At 39.3% G+C, this 19,828-nt stretch overlaps 1 protein-coding gene across 1 annotated transcript in view; it reads right to left on the reverse strand.

Moving 5' to 3' along the window:
* Positions 1–5,746: 5,746 nt before the first annotated feature.
* The window catches only part of GUCY1A2 (guanylate cyclase 1 soluble subunit alpha 2), a 338,126-nt gene continuing 324,044 nt past the window's right edge, over positions 5,747–19,828 (reverse strand). Inside the window, exon 8 of the mRNA XM_045482650.1 lies at positions 5,747–19,758. Within this exon, the coding sequence (XP_045338606.1) occupies positions 19,551–19,758 (208 nt within the window). The 3' untranslated portion in view covers positions 5,747–19,550. The remainder of the gene's footprint in view (positions 19,759–19,828) is intronic.

Genomic DNA, 19,828 nt, shown 5'->3' on the forward strand with positions numbered 1-19,828 from the left:
CATAAAAGGTGTCATCCGAGTAGCCACTCTAAAGAATGAGTACGTTCTGTGGGAGGCTCAGGGCAAAAGGCAAGTACTCTGGAAAAGTAAAAACAAGCCAGGAAAACCCTCAAAACCACCTACCCCTCAATACATCTAAATTAGTTTTTCTGTTAAATTCCAAATGAAAAGGTTTTCAAATTAAATTGATTTAGCTTCATGAAATTTTTTCCCCACTTTTTTTTAACAAGAAAAGTTCTTAGAGACAAGCAGATTGTGAAGGATTCATCTGGATTCGAGATCACTGCATGTTCAGTGTCCATAAGGGCAATAACAGAGATGCTTTTGGGTAGGGTGGAGTATCTAAGGCAGATACTTCAGGATTTGGTGACAGCAAATATGTGTAATTAGGTCATTATAGGTAAGATGGGGAGGGTATCCCTTCCCCCAGCTGTCAACTTTGTCAACTAGACTTTGAAGCAGCACTCTTTGTGCTCCAGGTATCTCGTGGATCCTGAGCAGGATGGCCTCTTCACCTTTGGCTTTCTGGGCTTCTTCCTATGAGACCTCACTCTTATTCCCTGAGGCCAGACTGGAGAGAAGATAACCTGTTGTTTCTCCAATGTTCACTGGTCTTTTCCTTCGGAACCCATTTATATCTCCTCTTTCTTTTTAGTATCTGAATCAACTGCTTCCTATAAATCAGCTCATGCAAATAGCCAGGCTCATTCATCGCATTTCTCCTTAAGGTTAGCTGGGATCCTCGAGCATATTTAATATAATTGATGAACTGGACTTTAACATTTATCTAGCATAAATGTATTAACATATTATACCAAAGAACACAGTGTGATGATGTGTGTGTAGGATAATATATTATATTTAAATTTTGATTAAGAGGTAGATTCAAATAAGATAGAGTAGACAGAAGAGGTGGAAGCACTGAGGTGCAACTCTGTTCTGATTAATTTACTCCAAACTACTTCCTGCTAACCACCACTTACTTGGTTGCATAGAGGGCACCACATAAATAAATCTTGGGTGTTAGAATTTAAAGACAGCCAATATTGTAAATTCAGCCTTTGGAAGGAGATGCGGTTGGTCCACTCTAGTTGTGCATGGTTAACTCTTTGTTACAATAACAACAAACTTGAGGAATCTTCAGACTGTGGTCACCTGAATTACTCCCGAATGTTGTCAAAAGATGTTTGCACCCGATTCACTTGAAATCAACACATTCTTCCCCTTTCATCTGTTTGTTATTTTCACTTGGCCCCTCAAGCATTCTGCATTGAGAGACAAGTCTTGTTAGTCATGGAGCCATCATCAAAGAACATTTAAAGAATGGAAGCCAATGCCTTTTTTGAAGTTGAGAGCATCAGATGAATTACATGTGAAAATGAAATTAATAAAGCTCTTCTAAAAGAGCTTCATCTCTTCTTTTTTTTTTTTTTAATTTTTTTTCAACGTTTATTTATTTTTGGGACAGAGAGAGACAGAGCATGAATGGGGGAGGGGCAGAGAGAGAGGGAGACACAGAATCAAAAACAGGCTCCAGGCTCTGAGCCATCAGCCCAGAGCCTGACGCGGGGCTCGAACTCATGGACCGCGAGATCGTGACCTGGCTGAAGTTGGACGCTCAACCGACTGCGCCACCCAGGCGCCCCTTCATCTCTTCTTAAAAGAGGGACTCATTTCCTGCTGGTCTCCTCATGTTGGGGTTTAGCAGAAAGGTTTAGCCAGGAAGTATTTTCCTTCCGTGGAAATGTAGGCTGACAGAAGCACAGGTGTCAAATTGGATAGGAGTATTGTTTTCATCGTTACCTAGCCAGCAACTTGCGTGACTGGGGTTGGTCCCAGATCTGTATAATTCCAAATATCACACACTTAAGTAATAACTTGTACTTCTTTGCACATGTTTCTGTAATTATAACTTTCAACTAAAAGACATAAAGTGAGATCAAAATTTGGTGAAGTGTTTCTATATAAATTCTGTATTTTGAAAGTTGAAACCTTCTGGGCATTGCCTGTTCACACTGGAAAACGTCCTGGGATTGAAGTCCAGACCTGAAAAAAGAAAAAGTGTGCATAATCTGTACAGCACTGGAGTGATTAGGGGTTTCTTACTTCTCTTGTTCTGGTCATTGTAATTCCATGAGAATGAATGTTGGGACTGCTCTGTAAGCACTTTGTATATACCAGGTACATAGGTGGGATGGGCTTTGTCTCCTGAAGAACTGTCACCTTCCATCCTCTTCTTTGATGATGGTGATGATGACACTTTGCCGTAGAGTCCATTCCTGATTAATAGAGGCCATTCCACAGGCATCTGGGAACCTTGTGGGAATCTGTGATCTGGTCACTGTGTTTTATTTGGGGGATTTATTTGCAAATACTAATCATTGACTTGTTGAGAATGTCTCTGTCCCTGAGAATTAGAGAAGCAAGATACCCGCGTGGCTAATATTGCAGGCACCATTTCTGAAAGCTTCCAGCCCTGTTTGAAATAGGGAGATGCAGACTTAATTAAGCCTGAGTTAGTTTAGGTTTTCAAAATCCTTACTCTTTTTCCTGGGTACACAGTTGGACTGCTTTTTCTGTCCTCTCTTGCAGTTAGTTGTGGCTGCGAGACTGAGTCTAGAGGTAGGAATGTGGATGAAAGCAGTCCATGCCTACCAGGCCTGGCCTAGAAAATAGCACCAGGCAGGGCCATCCTCAGACTAGGTCCCTGAACAGCAGCATGAAATTGCTTTACTCTAACTTGGAAACTTTCTGTCCCGATATATGAGTGAGAAATACATAATCATTGCATGAGGTCTTTATCTGTTGGGATTCCTTTGTAAGTGCAGCCTATCCTATATCTTAATCAGTATGCACAGTGTAAATGGGGAACATAGCTGCTACCATCACAAAAGCCTAAACACCATGGCTCTGGTGCAGAGGTGAGGTGGTCCATGAGGTTGGAAAGAGGAGGATATGTGCTCATTAGGACCTAAACACTGGGTAGAACTCTCAGCCTTGGATAAGTTGGTGGGTGAGTCCAACGCCTTCAGTCTGCAGCAGAAGTGGTTGTGCGGAGGCAGACCATTAATATGTGTTGTTGGCTGCTTCTTGCTGTATTTGGCAAGGTATGAAGAGACAGAACTTTGCTTAGGACAGAACTGGGTGGTTTGCACACAAAATGTGGACAATGCTAAGGACTTCTGTATGGGTGGGGGGAAGAGCAAGCAGCCAAAGACAAAACTGAAATTCTAAGAAAAAGATAAGATTGAAATGAGACGCAGTGAGACTTCTTGGTGTGACAAACAGACAGCCTGGGGCAAAGATGAGATTAAGAGTGCCTCCTTCCCTCCAGGATGTGACATGCAGATAGCTGCCATTATATTGAGAGACAATCATGGGAACAAAGACATAAGGCAAGAATAAGAACTGTATCTAGGAAAGAACCTTAGTTTGAATGCTAGCAAATGGAACTGACTGGAAGCAAATAAATAGATCAGAAGCCTTCTAAGTTGTTTTTTTTTTTTTTAAGTTTGTTTATTTTTTCTTGAAGTTAATTTTTTTTTTTTTTTTTTGAGAGAGAGAGAGAGAGCTTGAACAGAGAGCTTGAGCAGGGGAGGGGCAGAGAGAGAGGGAGATACAAAATCAGAAGCAAGCTCCAGGCTCTGAGCTGTTAGCATAGAGCCCAACACAGGGCTTGAACTCATGAACCCTGAGATCATGACCTGAGCCAAAATCAGATGCTTAACTGGCTAAGCCACCCAGGTGCCCCAAGTTTACTTATTTTGAGAGAGAGAGAGAGAGAGAGAGAGAGAGAAGAGAAGAATGAATGAACAAACTGGGGAGGGGCATAAAGGGAGGGAGAGACAGAATCCCAAGCAGGCTTCAAGCTATAGGCACAGACCCCAAAATGGGGCTCGATCCCACCAACAAACACGGAGATCATGACCTGAGCCAAGATCAAGAGCTGGACGCTTGAGGTGCCTGGGTGGTTCAGTAGGTTAAGCATCTGACTTTGGCTCAGGTCTTTTTCTCCAGGTTCATGAGTTTGAGTTCACGTCGGGCTCTGTGCTGACAGCTCAGAGCCTGGGGCCTGCTTCGAAATCTGTCACCCTCTCTCTCTGCTCCTCCCCCGCTCGCAGGTGCACCCACGGGCTTGCGCGCTCTCTCTCTCAAAAATAAGTGGAAAAAACATTTAAAAATTTGTTTAAATAAAAAGAGCTGGACACAAGCAACTGAGCCACCCAGGCACCTGAAGCCTTCTAAGTTTTAAGGGGATTATCTTGTCCAGCAACAAAGACAAAAAGGATCTTGTCTTGAAAAACCTGTGAAGTTACTGATGAGGTTTTGGGGGTGACAGTGAGGTTCATGAGGTCTGGAGCCAATGGCCAAGAAAGAATTCTTGAAGACGTCTTTGGTGCAAAAAGGTGATTTTATTGAAGCACAGGGGACAAGACCCATGGGCAGGAAGAGCTGCCCTGGGACCATGATGAGAGACTGGTTATATACTATGGGGTTGGGGGAGGTAAAGTCCAGGGGAAGTTTCCAGTGAGATTTTCATATGCCAAAGAAGATTCCCAAGAGAGTGGAGGCCTAGTAGCTATTGTCAAGCTAAGGTTGTTTTCCCTGTAGCAAAGCATTAGTCTTAAGACATAGGAGGTTCCAGGAGAAATGTTTCACTCTGCTGGCCATCAGTGCTTAAACCTATAAATATGTGTAGCATTTGGGGGCTATGGAAGCCACTAAGGAAGATTGTCCCATCCCCCTTTAGATGTAGCCAGAGCTGCATAACCAGGACCCCATCCTGCTCCACACCCAGGAACTTTGTTCCATTTCCTGAGGGGCCTTTTAATTGCAGTTTTCCCACGCCCCACACAGGCATGTGTGCACACATCCTCTACTTTGTTCTGCCTCCTCAGTGTCATAGGGTCAGAAAAGTACTTCCCAGTGGCCTCAGAACTGCAGATGTCTGTAAGAGGACCAGGGCAGAAAATGAGAACAGCTCTGTTTAACACAGTTCTTTCGTTATGGAAACTCTTCTGGGTCACCAGGCAGAAGGATCAAGTGGCACTTCGAGATCTTGGAAGGCGGGAGGTTTATTTTACACCGGTGGGCTCAGATGAGATCATTCTCCAGAGGTCTGCACCCCAAACATAAGCAGCAGGGACAATTTATAGTCTGTTTGTGCGTGGCAAGCGGGGTGGGAAGAAAAACCGGAAAAGGGAGTCTTCGGGCAGGGACTGGAGTTCCCCTATCAGTCCTGTGGGCCATCCTATAACAGATTTTTCCCTATCACTTTGGGAACAGCTAGAAATACTAGAAATAGATTGGTATAGTTGAGACCTAGTGGTTATGGAGTAACAAATGTGACTTGCTTTCGTATATATTCACTGCAGAAATACAGGAACATGGGATCAAAATGGTCTTCTTTTAGGTGTGTGCAGCATCTAATCTAACTGCTGGATGAGGGCTGACAGGCACCCAGTGGGTATGCAACTGACATTTAAAGAAAATGTTTATTTATTTAGAGAGAGAGCAAGTGGGGGAGGGGGAGAGAGAGAAGGAGAGAGAGAATCCCAAGCAGGCTCCAGGCTGCCAGCACAGAGCCCTATGGGGCTCGATTGCATGAACTATGAGATCATGACCTCTGAGCCCAAATCAAGAGTTAGATGCTTAACGGACTGAAAGACCCAGGCAGCCCTCATTCACTTTCTTAGTCATTGTCATTCACGTTGTGAAAAAAATATGCTTAAAAGAATCTATAGACTCATCTTTTTTGGTATTATTTATTGATTTAAATATTTTATAAGTGACAGTTTGGACTTAGAAAGTAAATAAATGCATGACTTAATTTTGTAATGAATTATGTAAATTTAACACACACAACTGTTATTTCCACTGTGTTTTGTAAGAATCCAAGGCTTTCCTCATTTTTCATATACAAATTTACCTTGTTCTGCAGTCTATAAATACAAAGACATTTTTCATGATGAAACATGCTATTTACACTGTGCATGATTTGGAATAATTACAAATAAAAATAATCACACAAGTAAAAAGTGGTGTTACATGAAAACCAAAGAAGATAGAGTGAAAGTTTATAATCCTGTAAGTGCTTACATACTTTTACAGGTACTAGTATTCTTAAAATCCTAGTGAAATGAGGCATATTTTATCATTTCATTCAGAAAAAGTTTCTCTAAACCTGTACTAGTAAAGGAAAATATTGAAAATATAATATGAAACACCAAATGAAACTTTTTAATTAATGGTACAGGTTTAAGAGATGCATTCATCTTTAAAAAACAATAGCTTGACATTTCAAAATATATGCAATTTAACCATGCCTTACAGATATATTAGTATATTACCTGGTATTATTAATGACATTGTAATTCAAGTTTGTGATAACTAGATTTTTTTAAAAGAAATGACTCACAAAGTATACTCTGATAGCAAAATAGCAGATGTACAATAGTATTTACATCGCAAGCCAAACCAAAAATTCAGATCCCTGAAATTACAGCAAATGAATTGGCCAAAGTATCAAAATAATTCAGGTATCTCGTTATGTAAGACCTACCCCATGCAGAGGAAGCAAATGGAGGCCTAGCACATTATAACTATGTGTTTTTATTGAGCTGGGAAACCTATTGATTATTATATAGTGCCAGAATGTTTGATGGAAATGCTCTGGCTAGTTATCCACTGAAATGAACAGGCAAGTTTTTTAATCTAAAATACTGTTTGGGAAATGAGACCCTTTGGTTTTGTAAAATGGCTACTCACAGTTGAAGAGTCAGAATTTAGGTAGGCTGATTTTGAGATGAAGAATGATATGTATTATTTCTGGAATGCGCTTAATCAGTACATTTTAAAAGCATAATGAGACAATTCTGTCACTTGATTACTGACGTATAATGTAGTTGCAGGCAGATGCTATAAAACTTCAGAGTTTTTCCAAGGCCTAACTCCCAGGAAGACTTTTTTCTTTTATAGGGGAAAAGCTGTTTATCCATCTCTAAGAAAAGTCAAAAATTCTTTCTCTCCATGGACCATTTTTTTTTTTTTATTTGAACTTAACCTAGTATTCACAGTAGTCAAAACCTGCCTCAATGATGTGAACAAATGTCCATGTAGTTGGAGTAATTTTTGCTTCTACCCAAATTCTTTAAGGAGACCCTGATTAGTAGAATACCAACCTGGGCCTCATATGCCAACTCAGCAGGAGGCAAAGACATGGAGAAAATGGGACTGTGGGTCCCAGCTGCTCTCATCTGATCTCAATTTCTTCTGTTTCCCTCAACCAATTTTTTTCTACTCTTACATCATTATTAAACATATTTCCCTCAAGAAATAAAAACGGTAAAGGTACTGAAGGTCATGTGTGTTCATTTCAACAAACACTGACCTTGTGCATCATTTTGAGACACAGGCTTTCTTAACACTGGAAATGATGGGAAGAAAGTAATTTGGATTTTCTGAAGTCTCAATTTATATGGTAGCTGCCTGTGTCTTCACAATTTCACAATAGTTTGGTCAGCATGAAATAAATAAAAGTCAATTAACATAGAAATTTACTCTTTTAAAGTGTTAAATTTTTCTCAAGTTTTCATATCCTTTCTCTGGCCTGACTGGCTGAACATAGAAGACCCTTGAGGGGTATAAAGAAGAAGTCTAAATGAGAAGTGAGAACCAAAATTCAAAGATAAAGGGCTTACAGAAGCACATCTTTCTATGAAAAAAAAAAAAAAGGCTGCATTATTTCTATGTAATTTTCTGTAATGAATACACTTATATCATGGAGACAAGGATAAATAGTTTGAATGTAATGTCAATACAGTAACAAAAAATGAAAATAACATTTTCAGTTCCAGAGATTAAAGATTCTTTAAATCTTACTCAATACTTGTTCAAATGATTATAGTGTTGGGGATATCTAAAATGAAAGGGCATATTCTGTCTTCCTCACTTTTACTCTTTTAAATAATTCACTTCTTTTCCCTTAAGAATCAAATACTTTGCTAGAAATGATTGAATTTTCCCTGAAAAAAAAAAAAATGGTTTTGGGTTGGGAGTTGTAGATGATCCAACCTGTGTCTTTTTGTATTTAAGAACATGGTAATTAGTTAATTCTGGTGAATAAGTAGAAATTGTGGTTATAAATAGCTATCTGAATATATACTAAATGTCAAAGGCATAGAGCTAAGAAACAGGGAATACACTGTATATTGCTTTTCAATACAGTAGACTTAGAAAATTGATAGCAAATGTTTTCAGACCCTCAAAAGAGAACTCCAAACATCATGCTATGCCAGACTGAGTTACAGAGGGGTATACAGAGGAAGCAAGACAATGTAACAGTTCTCTCTAAATAAAAAGCCAGTAAAATCAAGTAGCATTGGGCGTATTTGCCTTACTAGAAAGTAATTAAAAAAAATAATAATAACAGTTCCCCTCCAAATGGAGAAATCTTCTTTTCTATTTCAATGATGAGCGCTTGGCACCCAAGTAAAAAATTACTATTTGTAAAGAAGAGGATTCTTCTAAATGAAGATGCTTGTAGGGGCAAAAATGTCCAAAAAGGTTGACCCTGATAACTTCTTGAGAAAGTGGTTAAATTCATTGTGAAAGAACAACATACATATATGTTTTTAAACCCCTGTTTTGTTAACTGAGAAGCCAATTATCTCAGCCTTTTCTTTCCCCAAACAATCTTTATCTAACATGTTCTCCTTTTCCTTACCTCCTGAACCCACATTGTCCTCAGTGGCACGAAAGTGAGAAAGAGAAACCCCAGCCAATAGTGAAATACTATTTTTACAACTTTCATAAGAGCTACAAAGAAAGAGAAGAAGGAAGGAAGGAAGGAAAGAAGGAGAGAAGAAGGGAGAGAGGGAGAGAGAGAAAGAAAGAACGAAAAGGATAAAAAGAGAAGCTGGCAATCTTTAATTAGTTTACTGCACATAATCCCTGTACACAGGCCATTCACTTTACTCTTGCCAAGAGTCTTCCTGAGAAACAGTATTAAATTCCACTGATGCACAAGCGACAGCCACACTCAATATGGGGACCTTTTCACTGTTTCTCATTAAGACTATACTAATGTTTAATTAGGACATTCGGCAAGTAGTATTTAAAGACATAATACCACATTTTCCCAAGACAACACAAACTCTGGGGTGGGCATGTGTGAAGCAAAAAGTTCTTGTACTTTTAAATAGATTCATTCTGGGGCGCCTGGTTGGCTCAGTCGGTTGAGCGTCTGACTTCGGCTCAGGTCATGATCTCGTGGTTTGTGAGTTTGAGCACCGCATTGGGCTCTGTGCAGACATCTCAGAACCTGGAGCCTGCTTCAGATTCTGTGTCTCCCCTCTCTCTGCCCCTCCCATGCTCCTGCTCTGTCTCTCTCTGTCTCTCAATAATAAATAAACGTTAAAAAAAGTTAAATAGATTCATTCTGAAGAGCATATATTTTTCTCATTTATCAAAGTTTTGACATGATGAATTTTATGACATTCTATTAAATATGAATACCGTATTTAAAAAATCGATCATCATTTCATCTTTTTTCAGCCGTCTTTGGGATGAACAGGGTTGGGCTACAGACATAATCTTAATGTAGGTAAAGTTTGACTTTTCTGTCTCTTTTCATCTTCCCAGTTTCTATCCTTTGCCTTTCTTGCAGTCTAGCTGAATCCAAAGTATTTCATATACGCTCATAAAATGGGACACCTCCATACTCAGGTGTTTATTTACATTTTTGCTAGAAGAATTCTTTTAGATAGAAAAAAAGAGTTTTTTGAGGGTCAAAAAAAAAAAAAAAGCAATGAGTGCCCATTATCCCAGGTCACGGAGTCATATAACAAAACAAGGAATGGATTTTACAAGTGCCTGGTGACACATTTGAAACAGATGAAAAATATAGCAATAATAGTTTTGGCTGTCATCCAGGAATAATCATCTTCACACAACAACCGCAAAGACTAAAGAAGTTTTAAAAACACCCCCCTGAATAAATGTAGATAGTTACACAGTCATCTAGGTTATTGAGACCTTCCTGGCTAGAATGCCATCTACCATAAGAGTTAATTTCTTCTTGATAGTTCCTTCTAGTCAAATACTATAAAAATAATTCATCTGACACTCCAGGCCAAGGTTGGGTTTTAATTTCAACATGGTAACTTATACCAATAAAATTTGGAAGGGGGGGGTTTCAGGTTGTTGATAAGCTTTCTGGCCACCCTGATATTTCCAATATTATGCTTCACTTCATGGAAATTTGAATGAAAAAAGCAAAAAGGGGGAAAAAAAGAAAAGAAAGAAAGAAAGAAAGGAAAGAAAGGAAAGAAAGAAAGAAAGAAAGAAAGAAAGAAAGAGGGAGGGAGGGAGGGAGGGAATGTTTTAAGTGCTCATACAGAAATGTACTGATCCAGACTACCCCACCCTCAGAAGAAAACTGTCTTCTCTTGGTGGCCTTGAAAGTTAGTGATATTGAGCATAGAGGAATGCTTCTAGGGAGATAACAAATATAGAATAGTTCAGGATTTGATGTCTTATTGGGTACAAAAATGTATAGACTGTTGTTTGTCAGAGGTGATGTAGGATATTTATATTTGTTCAAATGATCTGCATATACAGTAGCTTTGATTTAGATTTTGGTTTGAGAATCATAAGATGAATAATCCTAATGTGAACAAGTCTTAACACAATATTATTTGACTATTATTCTCAATGCTTATATTATTAAAAATGAGTTTATTATTTTAAGTAAAGAATGTTGTTGCCCAATTTGCAAACCGTGGCTTAATGCCGCAATTTGTAAGTTTACCTTTTTTGTGACATCCTCTATATATTTTCTGCCACAAACGGAAACATGGAGAAAACAATTATTTAAATGCATCTTATAATTATGTGTTATCCCTGGGGGGTTAAACCTTAAGAAATGCATCAACAACATTTTTTTTCTTAGTGCTGAAGAACTTGATACATTTAGAAAACTTTGAAAAGTGTCTAGCATTCCAACTTTGGGATGGAAGTTGAGTCTTTTAAGACAGCAAATCTTTGTCCTAAATTCTTTTTCCAGCTGATAATTTTGACTAACAATTATCCAGATTTGTTTCCTTCCTTAAAAAGTTTCCTGTTCTAAAGAATCTCTGCTCGAATTACCAGCTCCATAGATGTGAAGATAAAGGACTACCTGACCGCCTCTAATTTCGGAAGCCTGAGGGTGCCTCTTGCTCTCTCCCACAGCACACGGTCCGATGCTGGGGTGACTCTGGCTGGCTCCAATCCTGGAGTGTCCCTGCAGGAGCTGGGTGGGCTTGGGGTCAGAAAGGCTTCTATCTACAGTTGGGCACTATTTATGCCGGCAGCCAAAGCCCACCTGGAGAACAGGGTGAAGAAGAATATGGAGGAGAGCCGAGCTCGAAAAATGATTTTCCTGATCGTAGAACCCAATATAGTTTTCATTCTTAGTGATCAAAGTTCCCAGCAAGGGAAAGCTATCATTGCTATCATGCCAGAACACCCAGAAAAAGGATGTATAAAATCAGACTGTATTCTTCTCCCTGAATGTTACCTCAGCCAGGCGTGTTATAAAGGGGGAAAAACAGGTTTTAGTATCACTTGCACTCTGGTAGTCGGTTCTTTTGCACTAATTTTAGCAGGCTGTTGTGTGGCAGAGCTGGTATCTGGCCTCCTTTGTTCCTTTAGCCCAGATGTTCTGACGCTTTCATTTACCTTTATCACAGCAACCACGGCTGGTTCTATCTGCCACCTTCAGAGGGATTCTATATTTATCTCCGTGAGGCTCTAATCCCAGCATTACTGATGGTGCCACTACTGAGCGGCTGACACTACCTCCTAAGAAAACAGACTTGTGAAGAATTTTTTTCCCTTTTCTCTTTTCAAAATAAGAATGACCAGCAGTCAGATAAGTCATTTGGCTTCATGAAACCACATGTGTCTATTATGGAAACTTCCTCTCCTCTAAGGGTATCTATACCTTCCTGAAAAAAACAAGTAAATCTTTTTGCTTAACCTCTTCTCACACTCCTCCCATCCCCACCCTTTCCACACATCCCGTGTCCGTCTGTCTGAGTCTGACTTACAACTGCCAGGCAGCAAAATGGCAGGAGTGTCTTGAAAAACGGAGGTAGTGTGAAGAAGCAATTTTGCACATTTCTGATTTTACCCCAGTTAATACATGACTGTATGAATAGGCCACCATAAAAACATATTTAGAAGAATCTCTTCTTTATCTCCAAATAGTGAAAAGGCCACAGAAGAAGGCTGAACATGAACTGATCCCTTTATTTTTAAAATATGTATCAAAAGAACCAGAAACAAGGTACGACTCGGGCTTGCTATTTAGGTTTCTGCTTTCCATAATAACAGTACTGATGTCTAATATTAAGAATGATCTGCTCACCAACTAGATGAATTTGCTGAGAGGATAAGTTCACTATAGTTTAACACATTCAAATTAAGTATTTTTCATTCTTAACAATCAAAAGCACATTTACTAAGAATTAAGCATCCAATGACATAGCAAGAGAAAATTGTCAAAAGCTTTCTCAGGGAATCAACAATCCTGTTGGATTTTCAGCAGGGGGCTTCTCTAAATTGTGACAAGGATGCTGCCTTAACTTTTGCAGTGGTAACAGGAAGGTAATCTAGCAGGAAACTCATGCACCATCCCAACTGTATTCAGATTCATGGTTAAAAGAGAGCTTACCAGCCGAGGCAGTGAAGGGAGCTGTAATCTTATTGAGAGGCCTCTGAATGGATCCTAAGCTTATATGACTTTGCTAAATGATAATCTGATGTTTAGAAGTTCCTTAGTGTCACATAAATTTACTGGTTGCTTTTAGCTATAATCCTAGCATGTTATGCTAAATGGTGGAGGGGTAATTTAAGTATTAAAGGACCGATTATTATTGATTATGCCATATTTGATTAAAATTACATTTTCAGACTAAACATTTAAGTTCCTCAGTTTGAAATTTGCAAGCTTCACTGCGATCATCAAAATAGTTGAGAAGGGCAGGTTATTTTCAACATGGCTACAGAATCATTTTCAGATGTTTCTTAAGTTATGCTACAGGTGACATCCAACCAATCATATTCTGGAGACAAAATACTATTGTACTCACTAAGCATTTGCCACCATAGAAAACAGTAGTTGTGAGCTCTTTTTGTCTTTCATCTTCTGAGACCTTATCGATCCAAGAGTTGAATTTACATGTCCTAACATCTATCTACATTTCTGCAAAGCCTACATTCTCAGCCAACTCATCCAACCTCTGCTCCACCTTTACTCATTTATCCATCCTTAACTGTTCCTTACTACTATATTCCACAAAGATCTGAAAGTCTGGGCAACATTACATACACATATCTCTTGAGAGGAATAGAAATCATATTACAATAGGTATTTAAAAGTTATACAACACAAATAATGTGATGGGAGTCTATTACTTTATAGCATGTGTGCAAATGAATAACTTCTGAGACAGATGAGCCATATTATTTGCTCAGCTAATTTTCATCCAACTTATCACTTGCTGCTGCTCATTTGGCTGTAGTAGAATCACGGATATCTTTTGAGAGCCCATGCCAGCTATATTATTGCTTGTATAAAATGTGTCTCTATTTCCCTAAAGGTTCTATGACGTGCACAAAAGTGCAGGTTTCATATGGCATCATACCATGGCTTAAATTATTGCTTGCAAGGTTGTTATAAAGTATTGCTAGGAAATCATTTTTAGATGAATGCACAATTCAATGTGAAAAGTACAGAGTGAGACTAAGTATTGAGTTGGTGATTTCTTATAACATAAAAATCAAAGCATTCAGAAATCAGGCTGTCACTTCGACATTTGCTTCTGTGTTCAAAAGTTGATAGTTAATACCTTGGTGGTGAGGATCAGCAAATACTGTGATATCCTGCACAGCTCTGGTGGTAACTAAGAAAATGGTACCATATCTAGTGTGCCTAATAGCCCTATAGTGAGCAATATTCATTCCTCATGCTTATTAGTGTTGACTCCTTTCTCTAATAGGTTTGAAATATCATGCTCAAAAAGCAGACTGTAAATTTGAGGCTAAAACTATGATTAAAACTTGTGAAGGAAATATTGCCACAAAGCCCAGAATACTTAGCTCTTCAAAATACCTACACATGAAATAATATCCACTCCCTTAGTCAACTTGTTTTTATTCCTAGTAATTGGGATGATTTGAATACTCTTCAATGATTCCCAAATCTGGCTATATATTCACATTACCGAGAGTGATTTTTTTCTCAGTACAGATTCCTAGGCCACACAGGTAAAGCTCAGTAATTTGTATTTCTGAAAGCTTCCTAGGTCATTCTTAGGTAGGCAGTCAGAGACTACCAAGCTGATGAGTTGAACCATTGAACAGGATCATTTCTTAATAAGGATGGGATGGCAGTGGAGCACTTGACTGGTGCCGTGCTCTGGTCACAACATATTGGAAATAAAAATGCAAACTTTAAGTTTTGACATTGTAGGTCCTTCAAAACGGCACTCCTTTTAATCATGTTAATCTCTACATTCAGCACACACACGCACGCATACGTACACCCACAAACACACAAAGAGCATTCATTACATTATAAAACTGTAACTATTTTATAGCGTGAGATTGACTGTAGCACTGACCTTTCTTTATGAAAGGGAGAAGGAAAGAAAGGAAGGAAGGCAACAGAAAAGCAGCAGGACAAGAATACTTAGGTTTCATTTGTTTGAATCAAGTGTGAGGAAGGAATTTTGCACACTATCTCAGTATATTCTGACAAGATTTATGTTACTCTGTTTATAATATCAGGGTCTGTTCTTCATTCACCACCTCAAGGATCCTCATACTGAGTCCAACGCTGGGGCCAATTTATCCATCTAACAATCAAGTTCAGTCACGTTAACACAACTTATGTATATATGAAATCAACTGCTTGTGGATGAAGTATATTCCTATCAAGAGCTACCCATACAGAATCATTCAGATTGGAATATGTTAGCCTCTGATTACTCAGTCTCTCCTATACTGTGTTTTTCCAGCTCTATCTCATAAAATACTCTTATAGAAGCCTCTGATATAACATAGATTTTGTAGTTGAAGATCTATAACTTAATAATAGAAATACCTAGGCTGCAGTATGGGGCTTGGTCCTTGGACTTGAGTTTCTAGGTATTGTTGGCTGAAAGGCATCTGGTGTTGCCCAGAGCCTATGCAGAGTCATATATCATTCATTTTGGAGGAATTTTCTATGAAGTTACACCAAGTGCTTGGAGTCAGATTGTTATTTTGAAGACAAAGCACAGGGAAAAGCTGCAGATGTTGGCATGCCCCAGCACAACTTGAAGTGCTTAGTTCACTTCAGAAGTGCATTGTTACTTGGGCCTGGAGTGAGTCTTTCTGTCTGCGTGAGACAGACATCAGCAACTTTTGCTGTGGCCATATTAGGTTCAGAGGCACAAGGAGGATGGGGTTGTTGGGGCCATGGTTGAGGGAGCCAGCTTGTTTCCAGTGACAGCATGGAGTAAGACAGGGTCATGCTCCAAACGCATGATAAGACAGAAACCTACCTGTGTAAATAGGCCCTGATGATCCGTTATATCTGCCCTCAGCAAGTCACGATCCCAAGGCGCTTTCAGGAAATATATGTAATGACAGTTGTAATCTTGAGTTCCTTTTTGATATCTCCCAAACTCAAATACAGGATCTCAACTGGTAGCAGTATTTTTGTACAAAACAAACAAACAAACAAAAAAAAAACAAAAACAAAAAAAACAGAGCTTGGTGGTTTTCCAGGCTCTGAGGCTTTGCCTTTTCTTTGCATGCATCAATTTAATTTTGCTTTATTGCTTGAAATCTTTGGAACATTTTGCAAAATTAAAAACCCTGCTGCACTTGGGAGTAAGATTCTGTAGAAGCTGTTGTCTCGTTTTACTGTTTCCTGAAGAGGCACACTTTTGCACTTTAACAATAAAAGACTATGTCCCTGATACTACTGTCATGGGACAAGAAGACCAAGTGTGAGACCATGAGAGTTCCCATTTGAAGTGCTGAATCCAAGGACTCAAAGTCTCAGGCATCAGGGCCCATCTCAGAGTCCTAAGAGGTCATAGCTCATTGGACTCCACACAGTCAGATATTAAAAGAGAATTCCAAAATAAAGTAGGAGACATGGATATCAAGGCAGGTTTTAGACAGTTTGGTCACCTGTTACATAGGAGCTATATCTTCTTTCCTTCTTGACGTCACACTACGTAGCTGAGACAGCCAACTGTCTTGTGTGGGCATCGAGTATTAATCTCTGTGATTATGGCTAACGTAACCTATGTATCCAGATTCCCAAAGCACATACGGTGCACTGTGTTTAGGGGTACATATGAGGGTATACGACTTTGTTGAATAACTGATTTATTTGCAAACAATGATGTTCTATCAAAATAATACCGGTGCCATTGTGAATCTTTGCTGCTGATGCCTAGTCATAAGGTGACTTCTTCAGAACAGGTTCCTAAAAGAACACTAAACTGAAGGAGCTCTATGTGCCAAATTATATTTTAATGTATCCTTTTGAGAGTGGATTAATACTGTTTCCCTAATTTAATACCACATGTCTAATGAGACACCCCATTTACATTCTCTTTTGATCTGCCACACTAAAATGCATCATGTCTGCAACAGTTTTTAGGTAAGAATAATGTATAGATATTAGTCAAGTGAAATCCTCGCTATGATTCATTGTTATCGTTTTAATTCCAAAATGGAGAATATGCGGACTGTGTTATATCGGAGAAATAAAAATGTAAGAGTTTTTCACAGTTTCTAAACTCTATGACAGCAGCTAGAACGAAGGCCATTTTATGCAGTTAACTTGCAAACACATAGCAACAGCATAACTAATAGTCAATGCTTGCAGGTTGGCAAAATGGAAACAGATGAGACTATTGTCTCAGACTCTAGCTTCAAAGATACATTGAGATTATATTGTTTGAAAAATCACATCCTGTCTGTGATATATAATAGATCTCTGGTATCTTTTTCGTGGTGATATTTGTGACAATGATACGCCTACTTCTTCTCTAAGTAGAACCATAGAAACTAAAAGAGTTTGTTATTTTGACCAACTGAATATATATGCAATTCATGTCTTGGGCCCTATTACCAATTACTGGATAATCAAGTGGATTTTTAATGATGCTTTTAAAATATGCTTGCCATAGATATTCTTAAATATAGAGAGAATGATCATCTATCTAGAACAGTTGCTCAGACAAATCTTCACAAAAAACAGAGAATTGGATGATTACTGGAAGTCCCTTTCGGCTTTATGGTTACAAAACACATTGTTTACCACCCAAATGTTTATTGATTTACTTATGATCATAATAAACCCTAAGTAAATTCCTGTGCAGCATAAGCTTCCGTGACTTGAGCGAGCTTGGTGCTCTCTCCATGTTCCTGTGCTGTACAGAGCACATTGCAAGGGCTGACTGCTTTTAGCGTGAGGGCTCCGGTGCTCCCAGCCTGTGCTGTCCACCTGCTGTCCACCTGAATCTCCTTATTCCCAGTTAAGGAAGTAGTTTAATCTCCCAGTCCCCTGAAGAGATTCCACGACAGCACCCTGTTCTCAGTCTATATGCCTCCCCTTAAATGTCCAAGCTTTCTGGCCTCCATGTTGTTCAAAACAGAGGCCTACTAGACCCGGGGAGGAGAGGGACAGGGAGCTATCAGAGAGCTCAGGGTCTAGATCCTGTCTCCACGCTAAGTGTTGCCCTAGGGTCCTCATAAGTCTTGGGGTGCAATTACAAAAGTGATCACCATTTTAACAAATACTTGGCATATCTATAAATGTTTTCAAGCTACACACTTAGAGAACTTAAAAATACTCATAAGCCCCACGGTTACACTGGACAATAGTTAATATGCTCCTTAGCTGCGTTTTGTCGTAAACAAATCATAATGCAGCCGAAATGCCTGACTAGAACAAGAAATGGATTACATTCAGTAGACATAAGCGGTCTATGAGGATACCATCTGAAGGAAAAGAAAGAGCCCCTTCAAGGTTTCAAGGAAACCAATGTTTCCAGCTCATCACCCTCAATAGAAACTTGGGCTTTATATTTGATCCAAAAGAGAAAAACTGTGGACAGGCTGTGCTCCTAATTGCAGGGCGAGTCTGCGATAATATTTTCATGCAGTATTGATTCGTGGGAACAGCTCTCCATGTTAGCACCATGTGCAATAGAAGCCTATCTGTCACGATGACAATTACTGGGCCTGAAGGCTAGACCTACTTCAGCATTCACCAAGAGGATTCACCGACTGAAGAGTCACATCAATGAAACTGCAGAAGAAAAACTCGTTTGTTTTTTTGAAATCTCAAAGCCATAAAATACAGGGTTCCTCCCCCAGACCCCACCCCCCGGCTTATTTGGCAAGAGGAAACAGCATTCTTGGCAAAATGTCCCTACTACTGCTTTGTCACTAATGCCAGCGTTGAGGAATTTGCTCCCAAGAATGGCAGGTAGACTTAGGAGGCATCAGTGGTTGGGCGAGGTGGGGTTGGGGGGAAGTACTAACAAGTTCCATAGCAGCAAGCTGCTTATGACAATGCCCTCAAACATGGAGCACAAGCTACCTAGATTTAGAAGCGCTAAATTGAAAAGGGTCCAATGCAGCAAAGCATCTCGTTGTAACCGGCATTCGGTAGAAGATAGCAAGAAGACTTTTCTGTGATCCTAGTTACAGCGCAATCTGTTATTAGGAAATTTGATTTCCTCTGGATTCCATGCTACATTAATTAAATTTAAAAGATACGTTTACTAAGCAGACTTACGGTGCTTTCTCAGCATCTGAAATCCTGTTATATGTATTCTCAGTCCAAGCACTAATCTGTCTAAATATGTCAAACTACATTTGATTAATAGGTTAGTTACACAATATACCAACTACACAGTAGCAGATTCTGACAATTGAATAGTGTTGTGTGTGAAATGGAATTATTCAGAAGAGAGATGTATAAAAATAGGTAATATCCCTAAAATATTTTGTGGAGTTATAGTTCTTCCTGCCAGGAAGGCAACCACAGAGCTATGATGTACGTATGAAATGTCTGTTCGGGGAAACAAAATTATAAAATATTCCTCACATACCAACTCACTAAATGTAGGAATTGATCATCAAAACTGGCTCTCAAAAGTGATAGAAATATATAGGGAAAGATACCTGTATGTGCGACAAACAAGAAAACACAGAATCTATTTATTGGTTAGTTGTGATTAAAATATATATATGACTAAAAGCACTCCTATGGATGGACACCTCTTATTTCTGCCCCGCCCCCTCCGGTTTCTTTTTTACTGACAGTCATCACCCACCTTTTTCTAGGATTATTGCCTAACATAACACAGAAATTCTGCTGCTTGTTCTCAGCACATCAGTGGAAGAGAAACAATCTCTCTGCACTCCCCCTTCATGACCCATGTTGTGGGCTTGTGCTTTGTGAAGAAGTCTTTGATCTGCTGAAGGTCTCAGAGGCTTGTCTCCCGGAGGAACATGGTGCCAATGTTGTAGGAAACTTTCTTGATTCTTGATGAAGAAAGAGAAGGCTTTGGCTGCTTAGGACCAGTCCTTACCTCCAGGAAATAGCAGATCCCAGGGATTTCCTTTGGAAAGTTATCTGGAAGCTCTTCACGGGACCGAGGAATGAATGTGAAGCTTTCTTCCCGTTTTAATAATCTAAGAAGAAAATACAGATAACGTGAGTCAAATAGGTCAAATCGGCAGGATAAGGGAGAATAAACAGACA

The sequence above is a fragment of the Leopardus geoffroyi genome, chromosome D1 (genome assembly GCF_018350155.1).
Source record: "Leopardus geoffroyi isolate Oge1 chromosome D1, O.geoffroyi_Oge1_pat1.0, whole genome shotgun sequence".
Lineage (NCBI taxonomy): Eukaryota > Metazoa > Chordata > Mammalia > Carnivora > Felidae > Leopardus > Leopardus geoffroyi.